The 17,832-nt window shown below is 51.2% G+C and overlaps 2 protein-coding genes across 2 annotated transcripts; one reads left to right on the top strand and one right to left on the bottom strand.

Annotated features, from left to right (window-relative positions):
* Positions 1-8,659: 8,659 nt before the first annotated feature.
* Positions 8,660-9,126, bottom strand: LOC129489902 (large ribosomal subunit protein eL30). Its single transcript, XM_063642324.1, has one exon. It carries the CDS (start codon positions 9,059-9,061, stop codon positions 8,714-8,716), a length of 348 nt encoding a protein of 115 aa, XP_063498394.1. The 5' UTR covers positions 9,062-9,126; the 3' UTR covers positions 8,660-8,713.
* A 1,986-nt stretch (positions 9,127-11,112) lies between these two features.
* Positions 11,113-17,708, top strand: INTS5 (integrator complex subunit 5). The gene is made up of 2 exons (XM_055287786.2): positions 11,113-11,264; positions 14,556-17,708. The coding sequence occupies exons 1-2, from the start codon at positions 11,185-11,187 to the stop codon at positions 17,533-17,535; spliced, it is 3,060 nt and encodes a 1,019-aa protein (XP_055143761.2). The 5' UTR covers positions 11,113-11,184; the 3' UTR covers positions 17,536-17,708.
* Positions 17,709-17,832: the final 124 nt, after the last annotated feature.

Genomic DNA, 17,832 nt, shown 5'->3' with positions numbered 1-17,832 from the left:
ATAGCCCGGGCTGGAGTGCAATGGCATAATCTCGGCTCACTGCAACCTCCACCTCCCGGGTTCAAGCAATTCTCCTGCCTCAGCCTCCCGAGTAGCCGGGATTACAGGCGCCTGCCACCAGGCCTGGCTTATTTTTTGTATTTTTTAGTAGAGACGGGGTTTCACTATGTTGGCCAGGCTGGTCTTCAAATCCTGACCCTGTGATCTTCCCACATCGGCCTCCCAACGTGCTGGGATTACAGGCATGAGCCACCGCGCCTGGCCTGTGTTTTTTGTATGTATATGTTTCATATGTATGTATGTATTTATATGTATTTTATTGCTTTATAAGCGTCAGGGTCTGTTGCCCAGGCTGGAGTGCAGTGGTATAGTCTCAGATCACTGTAGCCTTGATCTCCTGGGCTCAAACAATCCTCACACCTCAGCCTCCTGAGTAGCTGGGACTACAGGCACACACCACTACCCCTGACTGATTTTTTTTTTTTTTCTGGGACGGAGTCTCACTCTGTTGCCCAGGCTGGAGTGCAGTGGTGGGATCTCGGCTCACTGCAAACTCCGCCTCCTGGTTTTGTGCCATTCTCCCACCTCAGCCTCCCAAGTAGCTGGGACTACAGGTGCCCGCCACCTCACCTGGCTAATTTTTTGTAATTTTAGTAGAGACGGGGTTTCACCGTGTTAGCCAGGATGGTCTTGATCTCCTGACCTCGTAATCCACCCGCCTCGGTCTCCCAAAGTGCTGGGATTACAGGCGTGAGCCACCGAGCCTGGCCCACCCCTGACTAATTTTAAAAAATTTTCTGTAGAAACGGAGTTTTACCCAGGCTGGTCTCAAACCCCTGGACTCAAGCAATACACACACCTTAGCCTCCCAAACTGCTAGGATGTAATAAAATAAAAATAAAATAAAAAAAAGAAAACTTTCAGCAAAGAGATTAGTAAAATGAGCCCCCATATATGCCCTCTACTTAGATTTACCACCGTTATTAACATCGTGCTACACTTGTGTATCTGCATTTTTCTTGTCCTTATTGAATTAAATCCTTTGAAAGTCAAATATAGACAACATGAAACCTTACTCCTAAGGACATCCTTCTATGTAGCCAAAATACTGTAGTCACAGCTAAGACATTTAACATTGATTAAATACCTAATATGTATTTTTTATTTTATTTTATTTTATTTTGATATGGAGTCTCCCTCTGTCGTCAGGCTGGAGTGCAGTGGTGTGATCTTGGCTCACTGCAAACTCCGCCTCCTATGTTCAAGGGATTTTCCTGCCGCAGCCTCCCGAGTAGCTGGGACCATAGGCGCCAGCCACCATGCCAAGCTAATTTTTGTATTTTTAGTAGAGCGGGGTTTCACCATGTTGGCCAGGATGGTCTCGAAGTCTGACCTCAGCTGATCTTCCCACCTCAGCCTCCCAAAGTGCTGGGATTACAGGCGTGAGCCACTGCACCGGCCATTTTTTCTGTATTTTTAGTAGAGGTGGAGTTTCACCATATTGGCCAGGCTGGTCTTGAACTCCTGACCTCAAATGATCCACTCACCTCGGCTTCCCAAAGTGTTGGGATTACAGGTGTGAGCCACCGTGCTTGGCCCACCCAATGGTTTAGTAGCCATGATGATCTTTACCTGAATTAGTTATTACTGTGTTACAAAATGGTGATTTTCCAATACTGTCATTCGTTCATTCATATTATTCCTATGACATTCTATAAAGAAGAGCCCAGGCCATGCATGGTGGCTCACTCCTGTAATCCCAGCACTATGGGCAGCTGAGGCCAGGGGATCACCTGAGGTCAGGAGTTCAAGGCCAGCCTGTCCAACATGGTGAAACCCCGTCTCTACTGAAAATACAAAAAATTAGTCGGATGTGGTGGCCTGCACCTGTAGTCCCAGCTACTCGGGAGGCTGAGGCAGAAGAATCACTTGAACCTGGGAGGGGGAGGTTGCAGTGAGCTGAGATCGTGCCACTGCACTGCAGCCTGGGTGACAGAGCAAGACTTTTCAACAACAAAAAAGAAGAGCCCTGCCCCTTTTTTATTATCACTATGAATTTACAGATTTTTTCCAATGTTATAATTTATTCCTAACACTTTTCATGCTGAAATTATGACAAGTTTGGCAAATGATAGCTTCTTCAAATTGGTCCCTAAGTCCATGTGACACAACCACAGTATTTGAGCACTTCATTGCTTTCTGGCACAATAATATATTCCAGACTCACCTATTACTTTCTCTGCCTAAGAACTTGGAGTCAGCAATTTCACTAGTAAAAAAGCATTACGTCCAGTTGTTTTCCCTGTGCAATATTTCACTTAATGTTCAGTGGTTTTTGTTTGTTTTCTTTTCTTTTTTTTTTTTTGAGACAGAGTCTCGCTCTGTTGCCCAGGCTGGAGTGATTCTCCTGCCTCAGCCTCTCAAGTAGCTGGGATTACTGGGATTACAGGTGCATGCCACCAAACCCGGCTGATTTCTGTGTTTTTAGTAGAGACAGGGTTTCACCATGTTGGCCAGGCTGGCCTCGAACTCCTGACTTCAGGGAATCCACCCACCTCAGCCTCCCAAAGTGCTGGTATTACAGGTGTGAGCCACCACGACTGGCCTTGTTTGTTTTCTTGAGACGTGGTTTCTGTCACCCAGGCTGGAGTGCAATGGCACGATCACTGCTTATTGCACCCTGGACCTCCTGGGCTCAGGCAATCCTCCCACCTCATCCTCCCAGGTAGCTGGGACTACAGGTGCATGCCATCATGGCCAGCAAAGTTATTTATTTATTTATTTATTTATTTTGAGACAGAGTGTTGCTCTGTCACCCAGGCTGTAGTGCAGTGGCTCAATCTCAGCTCACTGCAACCTCCGCCTCCCAGGTTCAAGCGATTCTCCTGCCTCAGCCTCCTGAGTAGCTGGGATTACAGGCGCACGCCACCACACCCAGCTAAGTTTTTGTATTTTCAGTAGAGATGGGGTTGCACCATGTTAGCCAGGATGGTCTCAATCTCCTGACCTTGTGATCTGCCCGCCTTGGCCTCCCAAAGTGCTAGGATTACAGGCGTGAGCCACTGTGCCTGGCCTTATTTATTTATTTATTTATTTATTTTATTTATTTATTTTTTTTTGAGACGGAGTCTCGCTCTGTCGCCCAGGCTGGAGTGCAGTGGCGCAATCTCGGCTCACTGCAAGCTCCGCCTCCCGGGTTCACGCCATTCTCCTGTCTCAGCCTCTCCGAGTAGCTGGGACTACAGGCGCCCGCCACCACGCCCGGCTAATTTTTTTGTATTTTCAGTAGAGACGGGGTTTCACCGTGGTCTCGATCTCCTGACCTCGTGATCCGCCCGCCTCGGCCTCCCAAAGTGCTGGGATTACAAGCGTGAGCCACCGCGCCCGGCCTATTTATTTTTTTTGAGATGGAGTCTTGCCCTGTTGCCCAGGCTGGAATGCAATGGCATGATCTCGGCTCACTGCAACCTCCGCCTCCCGGGTTAGAGCGATTCTCCTGTCTCAGCCTCTCGAGTAGGGGGGATTACAGGCATGCGCCACCACGCCCGGCTAAGTTTTTTTATCTTTAGTAGAGACAGGGTTTCGTCATGTTGGCCAGGATGGTCTCTGATCATGAAGGAGATCAGACTTCGTGATCTGCCTGCCTTGGCCTCCCAAAGTGCTGGGATTACAAGTGTGAGCCACCATGCCTGGCCGTTTTTTATTTTTTGTAGACATGGCTTCGCCATTTTGCCTAGGCTGGCCTCCAACTCCTGGGCTCAAGTGATCCACCCGCATCGGTCTCCCAAAGTGTTGGGATTACAGGCATGAGCCACCACGCCCGGCTAATGTCCAGTTTTAAACACAGGAAAAGTATTCTTTTGACATTGAACTGGCCGGTTGTGATGGCCCACGCCTGTAATCCCAGCACTTTGGGAGACTGAGGTGGGCGGATTACTTGGGGTCGGGAGTTTTAGAGCACCCTGGCTAACATGATGAAACCCTGTCTCTACTAACAATACTAAAACTAGCTGGGTGTGGTGGCACATGCCTGTAGTCTCAGCTACTTAGGAGGCTAAGGCAGGAGAATCGCTTGAATCTGGAACGCAGAGGTTGCAGTGAGCCGAGATTGTGCCACTGCACTCCAACCTGGGCGACAGAGCGAGACTCTGTCTCAAAAAAAAAAAAAAAAGAAAGCCGGGCGCGGTGGCTCAAGCCTGTAATCCCAGCACTTTGGGAGGCCGAGGCTGGCGAATCACAAAGTCAACATCCTGGCTAACACGGTGAAACCCCGTCTCTACTAAAAATACAAAAAAATTAGCCGGGCGCGGTGGCGGGCGCCTGTAGTCCCAGCTGCTCAGGAGGCTGAGGCAGGAGAATGGCGTGAACCCGGGAGGCGGAGCTTGCGGTGAGCCGAGATCGCGCCACTGCACTCCAGCCTGGGCGACAGAGCAAGGCTCCGTCTCAAAAAAAAAAAAAAAAAAAAAAAAGCTGGGCGCGTTGGCTCCAGCCTGTAATCCCAGCACTTTGGGAGGCCGAGGCGGGCAGATCACGAGGTCAGGAGATCGCGATCATCCTGGCTAACACAGTGAAACCCCGTCTCTACGAAAAATTAGAAAAAATTAGCCAGGCCGGGCGCTGTGGCTCACGCCTGTAATCCCAGCACTTTGGGAGGCCGAGGCGGGCGGATCACGAGGTCAGGAGATCGAGACCACGGTGAAACCCCGTCTCTACTAAAAATACAAAAAATTAGCTGGGCGCGGTGGCGGGCGCCTGTAGTCCCAGCTACTCGGAGAGGCTGAGGCAGGAGAATGGCGTGAATCCGGGAGGTGGAGCTTGCAGTGAGCCGAGATCGCGCCACTGCACTCCATCCTGGGTGACAGAGCGAGACTCCGTCTCAAAAAAAAAAAACAAAAAAAAACAAAAAATTAGCCGGGCGAGGTGGCGGGCGCCTGTAGTCCCAGCTACTCTGGAGGCTGAGGCAGGAGAATGGCGTGAACCCCGGGGGGCGGAGCCTGCAGTGAGCCACTGCACTCCAGCCTGGGCAACAGCGAGACTCCGTTTCAAAAAAAAAAAAAGAAAAAATTAGCCAGGCGTGGTGGCGGGCGCCTGTAGTCCCAGCTACTTGGGAGGCTGAGGCAGGAGAATGGCGTGAATCCGGGAGGTGGAGCTTGCAGTGAGCCGAGATCGTGCCACTGCACTCCAGCCTGGGCGACAGAGCCAGACTCCGTCTCAAAAAAAAAAAAAAAAAAAAAAAAAGAAAAGTAGGGCCAGTAGGGAATATGAATTTTATTCTAAGTATAATGAGAAGTATTAAAGTTGTTTCTTCTAGTTGTATTTTGTTTTTTATTATGAAAAATCTCATTTACAAAAGTAGACAAAATATGAAAATATTATTCATTGCCCAGCTCCAACCATCATTAATCCCCTTTTCCCAACTTATAACTTATAATCTTTTTTTTTTTTTTTTTTTTGAGACAGAGTCTCGCTCTGTCGCCCAGGCTGGAGTGCAGTGGCGCGATCTCGGCTCACTGCAAGCTCCGCCTCCCGGGTTCACGCCATTCTCCTGCCTCAGCCTCTCCGAGTAGCTGGGACTACAGGCTCCCGCCACCACGCCCGGCTAATTTTTTGTATTTTTAGTAGAGACGGGGTTTCACCGTGGTCTCGATCTCCTGACCTCGTGATCCGCCCGCCTCGGCCTCCCAAAGCGCTGGGATTACAAGCGTGAGCCACCGCGCCCGGCCTTTTTTTTTTTTTTTTTTTGAGATGGAGTCTCGCTCTGTCGCCCAGGCTGGAGTGCAGTGGCGCAATCTCGGCTCACTGCAAGCTCCGCCTCCCGGGTTCACGCCATTCTCCTGCCTCAGCCTCTCCGAGTAGCTGGGAGTACAGGCGCCCGCCACCACGCCCGGCTGATTTTTTGTATTTTTAGTAGAGACGGGGTTTCACCGTGGTCTCGATCTCCTGACGTCGTGATCCGCCCGCTTCAGCCTCCCAAAGTGCTGGGATTACAAGCGTGAGCCACCGCGCCCGGCCAATTTCTTCTTTTTTGTTGAGACAGAGTTTTGCTTTTGTTGCCGATGCTGGAGTGCAATGACACCATCTCGGCTCACTGCAACCTCTGCCTCCCAGGTTCAAGCGATTCTCCCGCCTCAGCCTATCTAGTAGCTGGGATTACAGGCATGTGCCATCACACCCGGTTAATTTTGTATTTTTAGTAGAGACGGAGTTTCTCCATGTTGGTCAGGCTGGTCTCGAACTCCCGACCTCAGGTGATGTCCCTGCCTTGGCCTCCCAAAGTGCTGGGATTACAGGCATGAGCCACCGCGCCCGGCCCAACTTAAAATTTCTTTTCTTTTTTTTTGAGCCAGAGTTTCGCTCTGTCATCCAGGCTGGAGTGCAGTGGTGACATCTTGGCTCACTCTAACCTCCACCTCCTGGGTTCGAGCGATTTTCCTGCTTCAACCTTCCAAGTAGCTGGGATTACAGACACCCGCCACGATGCTCAGCTAATTATTTGTATTTTTAGTAGAGACAGGTTTTCACCATGTGGCCAGACTGGTCTCGAACTCCCGACCTCAAGTGATCTGCTCTCCTCAGCCTCCCAAAGTGCTGGGATTACAGGCGTGAACCACCTTGCCCTGTCACTATCCCCATTTTAGAGAGGCAAAATCAAGGTACAGAAAAACTTGCCCATGGTAACTAGCTAGAAAATGATAGAAGCACTTGGGTCTGGGCAGTCTAATTCCAGAGTCCTTCAAACTGCCTCTTGTCACTGTTGTCATTCAAAGAGGAGTTTCTGTATCTAGAATTTACGCTAAGCTCTACATAAATTATCTCAAGTGATCTTCACAAAGTGTGTGAGATGGAGGTGTCATGCTCGTTTCACAGACAAGGAAACAGGTTCCAAACAGCTGGGTCACTTGCTCAGGGTTATTTTACTAATAAATGGCAGATAGGAATCCAGTTCTGTCCAACTCAAAAATGAACACCCTTAAATTACGCAATCTCTAAGGTCAAGAAATACATTCTAGTCTCACAGCTGGAAGAATTCATCTGGTTCAAAAGCTTTCTTTCACAGATCTGAGGTCCTGAGAAGGGAAGCGTTGGGTCCAAGTTTGAGGCAGAGCTAGGGGTAGAAATTGCCTCAGATTTACTGTCCTAGAATGATGCTTGGTCATAGGTGGTAGAAACACTGTAAATGATTGAAATTCTAAAATGTAAGAACAGGGCCGGGCGCGGTGGCTCACGCTTCTAATCCCAGCACTTTGGGAGGCCAAGGCGGGCGGATCACGAGGTCAGGAGATCGAGACCACGGTGAAACCCCATCTCTACTAAAAATACAAAAAAATTAGCCGGGCGTGGTGGCGGGCGCCTGTAGTCCCAGCTACTCGGAGAGGCTGAGGCAGGAGAATGGCGTGAACCCAGGAGGCGGAGCTTGCAGTGAGCTGAGATCGCACCACTGCACTCCAGCCTGGGCGACAGAGCGAGACTCTGTCTTGAAAAATAAAAAAAATAAAATAAAATAAAATGTAAGAACAGATGGGGCACTGTGGTTTATGCCTATAATCCTAGCACTTTGGGAGGCTGAGGTGGGAGATTGCTTGAGGCCAGGAGTTCAAGACCAGGCTGGGGAACATCTCGAATTTAAAAAAAAATATATGTAAATAAAATTTAAGAACAAACACAAAATCATGCATGAGGGCTGGGCGCGGTGGCTCACGCCTATAATCCCAGCACTTTGGGAGGCCCAGGCGGGTGCATTACGTGAGGTCAGGAGTTCAGGACCAGCCTAGCCAACATGGTGAAACCCCGTCTCGACTAAAAAATATAAAAATTAGCCAGGTGTGGTGGCGGGCGCTAGTAGTCCCAGCTACTCAGGAGGCTGAGACAGGAGAATCGCCTGAACCTAGGAGGTGGAGGTTGCAGTGAGCCGAGATTATGCCGTTGCACTTCGGCCTGGGTGACAGAGACTCTGTCTCAAAAACAACAACAACAACAACAACAACAACAAAACTTGCTACATCCTCATCACCTACAACAGTGTCTGCCTGGCATGTAGTAGGTTCTGTTTTTTTGTTTGTTTTGTTTAAGACAGAGTCTTGCTCTGTCACCCAGGTTGGAGTGCAGTGGTGCAGTCTCAGCTCACTGTAACCTCCACTTCCCGGATTCAGGCGATTCTCCTGCCTCAGCCTCCTGAGTAGCTGGGGTCACAGATATTCACCACCATGCCGGCTAATTTTTTTTTTTTTGAGACTGAGTCTCGCTCTGTTGCCCAGGCTGGAGTGCAGTGGTGCAATCTCGGCTTATCACAACCTCCGCCTCCCAGTTTCAAGGGAATCTCCTGCCTCAGCCTCCAGAGTAGCTGGGACCATAGGCGGGCGCCACAATGCCCAACTAATTTTTTGTATTTTTAGTAGAGACAGAGTTTCACTATGTTGGCCAGCTTGTCTTGAACTCCTGACCTTGTGATCCCCCTGCCTTGGCCTCCCAAAGTGCTAGGATTATAGGCGTGATCCATTACGCCCAGCCCGAGGATATAGCTTTTAACAAAATAGGCCAAGTCTCTGTTGTCAAGCAGCTTATTTTCTGTTTCATTCAATAAACATAATAAAAATAGCTAATGCTTATCTAGTGCTTACCATTGCTGGCACCAAGTGCTATACAATGACCATACTATGTCTTTTTTTTTTTTTTTTAAACAAGCAAATTTTATTAAAGGAAAAATTTGCATGGTTTACTTTTCACCAGTCTGTTCTGGCATGCTTCTAATGATGTCGGAGTCACCTGGATCAATGATAGCCAGTGTGCACACTCTGTAGTATTTTCCGCATGCTGTGCCCAGTTCAATATTATTGCCACTGTAGTGATGGACACCAGTTTTAGCCAACATTGCATAGTACTCTATTTCAGATTTCCTCAAAGCTGGGCAGTTGTTAGCGAGAATGACCAATTTTGCTTTGCCTTGTCTGATCATCTTCAGAGTCTGCTTGTACCCCAGGACGTACTTCCCACTTTTCATAACGAGTTGGAGCCTAGAATTGATCGACTCCAGCGACTTTTTCGTCTTCTTTGCGGCCACCATCTTCCTGCCTTAGGTGCGGGACGGCCCCCAACCAACAGCAGCCGCTAAGAAGGCCGGGGAACGAGAAAGCATGACCATACTATCTCATTTCAATTTTCATAACAACCCTTTGAGGTATTTGTACTATTAATATTACTTCCTCATTTCCAGAAGAAGGAATAGTTATGGAGTGGTTAATAAAGTATACAACTAGTAGGTAGAAGAGCTGGAACCTGATCTAGGTACACTGGGCTTGAGTGAGGGCTCTCGATGAGGTGTACTGGCTCCCTATACAGTTAGCAAGCTCTATCTCTGGCAGGTGTGGGGCTGTGAGTTAGACGAAGGTCCCTATGCTGGGAAGCTGTGGGAGAGAGAGAAGCTTAAACAATGAAGACGGATGGAAGGATGTTATTCATACTTGCCACTGGGGGGACATCTTCAGGCTAGCTAGCCCCATTTGTTTTGGGCTCCCTCTCCCTCCTTCTCTTTCTTATTTTTTCTTTTTCTTTTATGAGTTTTCTCTTCTTTCCATCTCTTTTCTGCTTTCTCTCTTCCCTTTTCTGTCTCTCTCATAAAAGCATTTTTGTAGGAGGGATGCACTGGCTCACACCTGTAATCCCAGCACTTTGGAAGGCTGAGGCAGGCGGATCACCTGAGGTCAGGAGTTTGAGACCAGCCTGGCCAACATGTCTCCAATTAGCTGGGTGTGTGGCACATGCTTGTAGTCCCAGCTACTTGGGAGGCTGAGGCAGGAGAATTGCTTGAACCTGGGAGGTGGAGGTTGCAGAGCCGAGATTGCACTCCAGCCTGGGCGACAGAATGAGATTTTAAAAAAAGGCTGGGTGCTGTGGCTCTTGCCTGTAATCCCAGCATTTTGGGAGGCTGAGGTGGATGGATCACTTGAGGTCAGGAGTTCGAGACCAGCTTGGTGGACATGGGAAAACCTTGTCTCTATAAAAGTAAAAAAATTAGTCAGATTTGGTGGTGGATGCCTATAGTCCCAGCTACTAGGGAGGCTGAGGCAGGAGAATCGCCTGAACCTGGAAAGCGGAGGTTGCAGTGAGCTCAGATCTCACCACTGCACTCCAGCCTGGGTGAGGGAGTGAAACTCTGTCTCAAAAGGAAAACAAAACAAAACAAAACAAAACAAAAACAAAGAGAGACTGGCCGGGTGTGGTGGCTTACTCCTGTAATCCCAGTGCTTTGCGAAGCTGAGGTGGGAGAATCACTTGAGCATAGGAGTTGGAGATCAGACTGGGCAACATAGCGAGACACTCCCCCAACCCCCCTGCAAATCTCTAACTGAAAATATTTAAAAAGTAGCCAAGTGTGATGGCACACGGCTATAATCTCAGCTACCTAGAAGGCTGAGGTGCAAGGGTGGCTTGAGTCCAGGAGGTCGGGGCTGCTGAGAGGGGTGATCTTACCACTGCACGGTCGCAAAATAAACAACAATAACAACACCAACACCAACAAAAACCTTCCTATGCTTCATTTTTTAAAAGTCGTCAGTTGAACATTTTGTATTTTTGGCGTTAGGAAAAATGATTAAAATCCCACCGTGAGTGGCCGCAGCCAGTTTTAGTGTGTGTGTGTGTGTGTCTGTGTGTGTGTATCGGGAGTCTTGCCCTGTCGCCCAGGCTGGAGTGCAGTGGCGCGATCTCGGCTCACTGCAATCTCTGCCTCCCGGGATCAAGCGATTCTCCTGCCTCAGCCTCCTGAGTAATCGGGATTACAGGCATGAGCCACCATGCCCGGCTAATTTTTGTATTTTCAGTAAAGACGGCAGGCTGGTCTTGAACTCCTGACCTCAGGTGATCCGCCCTCTCGGGCTCTCAAAGTGCTGGGTTTACAGGCGTGAGCCACCGCGCCTGGCCTAGTCTGTATGTCAATAGGCTTTTGAATAAAGTGGTTGCTTATAAGCTTATCCGCCCTATAGGGCGGATCGGCTTCCTGCTATCATCGTCCCGGGATTATCCTCTGGGACTCCGACGAGGTGCGGAACCAAGGTAAGAGGGTCGAGGACATCGCCGGATTAATTTTCCTGCGAGGCCTGGTAGCTGGTTCCTTTCGCGTTTCGTGTCAGTGCGCATGCGCCGCCTGCGCTCCGCCGCTCCCGCCTCGGGCTCGGCTCGGGCTCCGGGATGTCTGCGCTGTGCGACCCTCCCGGGGCCCCAGGACCTCCTGGGCCTGCCCCGGCCACCCACGGTCCCGCGCCTCTCAGGTAGTTAGAGCCCTTGGCACCTTCCCCCCACCGCGCGGCCCCGCGCCGATCCCCAGCCTTCTCGGTAGAAACCCGGATCCTACCTCGAGAACTCACGTCAGGGTTCTCAGAGAGATTCTTGGTCAGGTCCTCCCAGAACTCAGGGACTGCCTCACCAAAACTCAGGGCTCCAGTGCCCGCCCTCCCAAGACCTTGGGCCTGCCACTCGCTAGACTCCATTGCATAACTACCCTCGACGCCGGGCTTCCTCTCCCGAGTCGGGGGTATCAGAACTCTTGGGAACCCAGCTGTCTTGGCCATTTTTGACCCTAGGAAACCCAGGGTCCTGACCTCATAGAGACTCCCTGAGACCCCAGGCCCAGAAACAGAATGCAGTCCGGCTGAGATATTCCCTTATATTAGGGTGTTTTTTGGAGGAAACAGAGGAATGGCACTGTCAGAGCCTTATCAGCACCTAGAGGATGCTGTCTTCTTTGACAGAGAAGGCGGTAAGAGAAAGGGGATTTGCCACCTCCCATAACATTGGCTTCTGAACCTCTGAGACTGAACCCATTTGTTTTAGGAGGGAAAGGGTTGAAAAGCATTATTACTCTGTGCCCTAGGACACCCTGATGTCCAAGCACATTGAGGGTGCTGAGTAGGTGGTGGTTGTTGATGTGGTGGTAGGTGACTAAGATTTGGCAGAATATGGGAAGAAACAGATGTTAGGAGGGAGAGCCCTTAATAAGGGGCTTACAATTTTTTTTTTTTTTTTCTGCCATTAAGAGCAGATTTCAAGGTGCTTGTGTTGTGGGATGGGGCGGGGCGAGGGTGGTGGTAGAATGTGATAAAGTGGAAAGGTTTTTTTTTTTTTTTTTTTTTTTTTTTTTTGAGATGGTCGCCCTGACTCCCAGGCTGGCTCATGCCTCAGCCTCCGGAGTAGCTGGGATTACACCATGCCTGGCTATTTTGTGTGTGTGTGTGTGTTTTTTTTTTTTTTGAGACGGAGTCTCGCTCTGTTGCCCAGGCTGGAGTGCAGTGGCGCGATCTTAGCTCACTGCAAGCTCCGCCTCCCGGGTTCACGCCATTCTCCTGCCTCAGCCTCCCTAGTAGCTGGGACTACAGGTGCCCGCTACCACGCCCGGCTAATTTTTTTTTGTATTTTTAGTAGAGACGAGGTTTCACCATGTTAGCCAGGATGGTCTCGATCTCCTGACCTCGTGATCTGCCCATCTCGGCCTCCCAAAGTGCTGGGATTACAGGCGTGAGCCACTGCGCCGGGCCCTGGAAATGTTTTTAAAGCAGATATTATAGAAACACAAATATAGTCAATTCAACAAATATTTATTGACTACCTTCCATATACTGTGTACCTCAATAGAAGTGGATTCAGTGTTGAAGAGCACAGAAATGGTCCCTACACTCTTGGCGCATGTAGTCTGATTGCTTAACCTTGATTTCGTTCTTTTTTTTGACAGCACACACAGTCTGGGGTGCAGTGGTGTCATTTTAGCTCACTGCAGCCCTGCTTCCAGGGCTCAAGTGATCCTTCTGCCTCAACCTCCCAAGTAACTGGGACCGCAGGCACATGCCACCATGCCTGGCTAATTATTATTATTATTTTTTTGTAGAGATCGGGTTTCACTGTGTTCCTCAGACTGGTCTTGAACTTTTGCGCTCAAGCGATCCGCCAGCCGTGGCCTCCCAAAGTGCTGGGATTATAGGCGTAAGCCACTGAAGCCAGCCTTGATTTGTCTGTAAAACGGGATCATAATAATACCTACCTTATTGAACTGTTGTCAGGATTGAAATAATACATGCAAAGTACTTAAAAGAGTACCTGCTTTATTCTAAGAGTTATCTATTACTGATATTACTGTTGTCATTGAAAGAAACATAGGTTTTGGCCGGGCACGTGGCTCACGCCTGTAATCCCAACACTTTGGGAGGCCGAGGCGGAAGGATCACAAGGTCAGGAGATCGAGACCATCCTGGCTAACATGGTGAAACCCTGTCTCTACTAAAAATACAAAAAAAAAAATATTAGCCAGGCTTCGTGGCGGGCGCCTGTAGTCCCAGCTACTCAGGAAGCTGAGGCAGGAGAATGGCGTGAACCCAGAAGGCGGAGCTTGCAGTGAGCTGAGATCGCGCCACTGCACTCCAGCCTGGGTGGCACATCGAGACTCTGCTTGGGGCGGGGCAGGGAGAGGGGCGGAGAAAGAAACATAGCTTTTATTGAGTGATTAGTGTGAATCTGGTATGGAACCTAGTGCTTTTTTTCCCTCAGGCCATCCTTCTGCAGAACTTAAGTGCTTTATAAACATTCTCAACCAGGCATGGTGCCTCACACCTGTAATCCCAGCACTTTGGGAGGCTAAGGTGGGCAAACCGCTTGAGGCCATGAAACCAGCCTGTGGAACATAGCCAGACCTCATTTCTATAAAAAAGTTAAAAAATTAGCTGGGTGTCGTGGTATGTGCTTGAAGTTGCAGCTATTCAGGAGGCTGAGATGGGAGGATGCTTTGAGTCTGGGAGTTCGAGACTGCACTGCACTCCAGCCTGGGTGACAGAGAGAGACCCTGTCTTGAAAAACAAAAACAGGGCGGGTGCGGTAGCTCATGCCTGTAATCCTAGCACTTTGGGAGGCTGAAGTGGGCGGATTACTTGAGGTCAGGAGTTCGAGACCAGCCTGGGCAACATGGTAAAATCTCTCTCTACTAAAAATACAAAAATTAGCCGGGTATGGTGGTGCACACCTGTAGTCCCAGCTACTCTGGAGGCTGAGGCAGGAGAATCGCTTGAACCCAGTAGGCGGAGGTTGCAGTGAACCAAGGTGGCGCCACTGCACTCCAGCCTGGGTGACAAAGCAAGACCCTATCTCAAAAAACAAAACAAAGGCTGGGCATGGTGGCTCACGCCTGTAATCCCAGCACTTTCGGAGGCCGAGGCGGGCGGATCACGAGGTCAGGAGATCGAGACCATCCTGGCTAACATGGTGAAACCCCATCTGTACTAAAAATACAAAAAATTATCCAGGCGTGGTGGCGGGCACCTGTAGTGCCAGCTACTTGGGAGGCTGAGGCAGGAGAATGGCGTGAACCCAGGAGGCGGAGCTTGCAGTGAGCTGAGATCGCACCACTGCACTCCAGCCTGGACAAGAGATCGAGGCTCCATCTCAAAAAAAAAAAAAAAAATTTTTGAGGGAAGTATTTTTATTATCCCTATTTAACATAAAAGGCAAAGCTCATATAGGAAAGTAAGTTGCCTAACATCTCACAACACTCTAAGTCTGCTTCTTTTGCTTCCTTGTAGTGCTCAGGAGCTGTCCCAGGAAATCAAGGCTTTTCTGACTGGCGTAGACCCCATTCTGGGCCACCAACTCTCAGCCCGGGAACATGCTCGCTGTGGTCTTCTCCTGCTCCGTTCTTTGCCACCTGCTCGGGCTGCTGTGCTTGACCACTTGAGAGGTGTCTTTGATGAGAGTGTCCGGGCCCACCTGGCTGCCCTGGATGAAACCCCTGTGGCTGGTCCACCTCACCTCCGTCCACCTCCACCCTCCCATGTTCCTGCTGGGGGACCTGGTCTAGAGGATGTGGTTCAGGAAGTGCAGCAGGTGCTGTCTGAGTTTATCCGGGCCAACCCAAAGGCCTGGGCACCTGTGATTAGTGCATGGTCCATTGACCTCATGGGGCAACTGAGCAGCACGTACTCAGGCCAGCACCAGCGTGTTCCCCACGCTACTGGCGCTCTTAATGAACTGCTACAGCTGTGGATGGGTTGTAGGGCCACGCGTACATTAATGGACATCTATGTGCAGTGCCTCTCGGCTCTCATTGGTAGCTGCCCAGATGCGTGTGTGGATGCCTTGCTGGATACCTCTGTTCAGCATTCTCCACACTTTGACTGGGTTGTGGCACATATTGGCTCCTCTTTTCCTGGCACCATCATTTCCCGAGTTCTCTCCTGTGGCCTTAAGGACTTTTGTGTCCATGGTGGGGCTGGAGGTGGAGCTGGCAGTAGTGGTGGAAGCTCTTCTCAGACCCCCTCTACAGACCCCTTCCCTGGATCTCCTGCCATTCCTGCAGAGAAACGGGTGCCCAAGATTGCCTCAGTTGTAGGCATCCTAGGGCACCTGGCCTCCCGCCACGGAGACAGCATCCGACGGGAGCTCCTGCGAATGTTCCATGATAGCCTGGCAGGGGCAACTGGAGGCCGCAGTGGGGACCCCTCCCTTCAGGCCACGGTTCCCTTCCTACTGCAGCTGGCAGTCATGTCACCAGCTTTGCTGGGCACAGTCTCCGGAGAGCTTGTGGATTGCCTCAAGCCCCCAGCTGTGCTGAGCCAGCTGCAACAACACCTTCAAGGATTCCCCCGAGAGGAGCTGGACAACATGTTGAACCTGGCTGTGCACCTGGTGAGCCAGGCCTCTGGGGCAGGTGCCTACCGCTTGCTGCAGTTCCTGGTGGACACAGCTATGCCTGCTTCAGTCATTACTACCCAGGGCCTGGCCGTGCCAGACACCGTGCGTGAGGCGTGTGACCGGCTAATCCAGCTGCTGCTGCTGCACCTGCAAAAACTGGTTCATCACCGGGGAGGGTCTCCTGGGGAAGGGGTGCTAGGCCCCCCCCCACCTCCCCGCTCAGTGCCCTTTTTAGATGCACTCAAAAACCATGTTGGAGAGCTGTGTGGAGAGACGTTACGATTGGAACGGAAGCGCTTCCTCTGGCAGCACCAGCTCTTGGGCCTGCTATCTGTCTATACCCGGCCTAGCTGTGGACCTGAGGCCTTGGGCCATCTGCTGAGCCGAGCCCGAAGCCCTGAAGAGTTGAGTTTGGCCACCCAGTTATATGCAGGGCTAGTGGTCAGTCTCTCTGGCCTCCTGCCCCTGGCTTTCCGAAGCTGTCTGGCTCGGGTGCATGCAGGGACGTTACAGCCTCCCTTCACGGCCCGGTTCCTGCGGAACTTGGCACTGCTAGTAGGGTGGGAACAGCAGGGTGGCGAGGGCCCTGCAGCCCTAGGGGCGCACTTTGGGGAATCTGCCTCAGCCCATCTGTCTGACCTGGCTCCTCTCCTGCTACATCCTGAGGAGGAAGTAGCTGAAGCTGCTGCCTCCCTCCTGGCCATTTGTCCCTTTCCTCCTGAAGCCTTATCCCCCTCCCAGCTCCTGGGACTGGTAAGGGCTGGGGTGCACCGCTTCTTTGCCTCTCTGAGGCTGCATGGCCCCCCAGGTGTGGCCTCAACCTGTCAGCTTCTCACCCGCCTGTCTCAGACATCCCCAGCTGGGCTCAAGGCTGTCCTGCAGCTGCTGGTTGAGGGAGCCTTACATCGAGGCAACACAGAACTGTTTGGTGGGGAAGTAGATGGGGACAATGAGACTGTCTCAGTTGTTTCAGCTTCTTTGGCTTCTGCCTCCCTGTTGGACACTAACCGGAGGCACACTGCAGCTGTGCCAGGTCCTGGAGGGATTTGGTCAGTTTTCCATGCTGGAGTCATCGGCCGTGGCTTAAAGCCACCCAAGTTTGTCCAGTCACGAAATCAGCAGGAAGTGATCTATAACACCCAGAGCCTCCTCAGCCTCCTGGTTCACTGCTGCAGTGCCCCAGGGGGCACTGAATGTGGGGAATGCTGGGGGGCGCCCATCTTGAGTCCAGAGGCAGCCAAAGCAGTGGCAGTGACCTTGGTGGAGAGTGTGTGTCCCGATGCAGCTGGTGCAGAGCTGGCCTGGCCCCCCGAGGAACACGCCCGGGCCACCGTGGAGCGGGATCTCCGCATTGGCCGGCGCTTCCGCGAACAGCCCCTGCTCTTTGAGCTGTTAAAGCTGGTAGCAGCTGCTCCCCCAGCCCTGTGCTACTGTTCCGTGCTGCTTCGGGGGCTGCTGGCCGCCCTCTTGGGCCATTGGGAAGCCTCTCGCCACCCTGACACGACCCACTCCCCCTGGCACCTGGAGGCATCCTGCACCTTAATAGCTGTCATGGCTGAGGGAAGCCTCCTGCCTCCGGCCCTGGGTAATATGCATGAAGTATTTAGCCAACTGGCACCTTTCGAGGTGCGTCTGCTGCTGCTCAGTGTCTGGGGCTTTCTCCGGGAGCATGGGCCCTTGCCTCAGAAGTTCATCTTCCAATCAGAGCGGGGTCGCTTCATCCGGGACTTCTCCAGGGAGGGTGGAGGTGAGGGTGGACCCCATCTGGCTGTGCTGCACAGTGTCCTCCACCGCAACATCGACCGCCTAGGTCTTTTCTCTGGCCGTTTCCAGGCACCTTCACCGTCCACTCTTCTTCGACAGGGGACGTAGCCTTTTCTTGCTCTCGAAGCCCAGAGAGGTTGAGCAGCGAGAGAGGGAAGGGACTAACGTGCTACGGAAGGGTGGAGGTTTCTCTTCTAAGTCCTTGGCCTAAAGAGCGCTGTCACTTTTTTCTCTCCCACTTTTTTTTTTTCTAAATAAAATTTGCCGACTTGAGAAAACCAGTCCAGTACTTCTGTCATGCTGAGAGCGTGCAAAGTCTGACAGCGCCTGGCTCTGGACGTTCCCGCCCCTGGCCTGAAGCCCCGCCCCTGCAATAATTTGGAGTGTGCACTCTACCAATGAGAC

The sequence above is a fragment of the Symphalangus syndactylus genome, chromosome 1 (assembly GCF_028878055.3).
Source record: "Symphalangus syndactylus isolate Jambi chromosome 1, NHGRI_mSymSyn1-v2.1_pri, whole genome shotgun sequence".
NCBI lineage: Eukaryota > Metazoa > Chordata > Mammalia > Primates > Hylobatidae > Symphalangus > Symphalangus syndactylus.
The sequence above is the reverse complement of the archived record's forward strand: the minus strand, read 5'-3'. Positions and strand labels throughout refer to the sequence as shown.

Excerpts from the sequence above, each read along its gene's own strand:
- LOC129489902 (XM_063642324.1), bottom strand. The coding sequence starts at position 9,061 with ATGGTGGCCGCAAAGAAGACGAAAAAGTCGCTGGAGTCGATCAATTCT.
- INTS5 (XM_055287786.2), top strand. The coding sequence starts at position 11,185 with ATGTCTGCGCTGTGCGACCCTCCCGGGGCCCCAGGACCTCCTGGGCCT. Across the intron at positions 11,265-14,555 it reads CACGGTCCCGCGCCTCTCAG|TGCTCAGGAGCTGTCCCAGG; the intron begins GTAGTTAGAGCC and ends GCTTCCTTGTAG.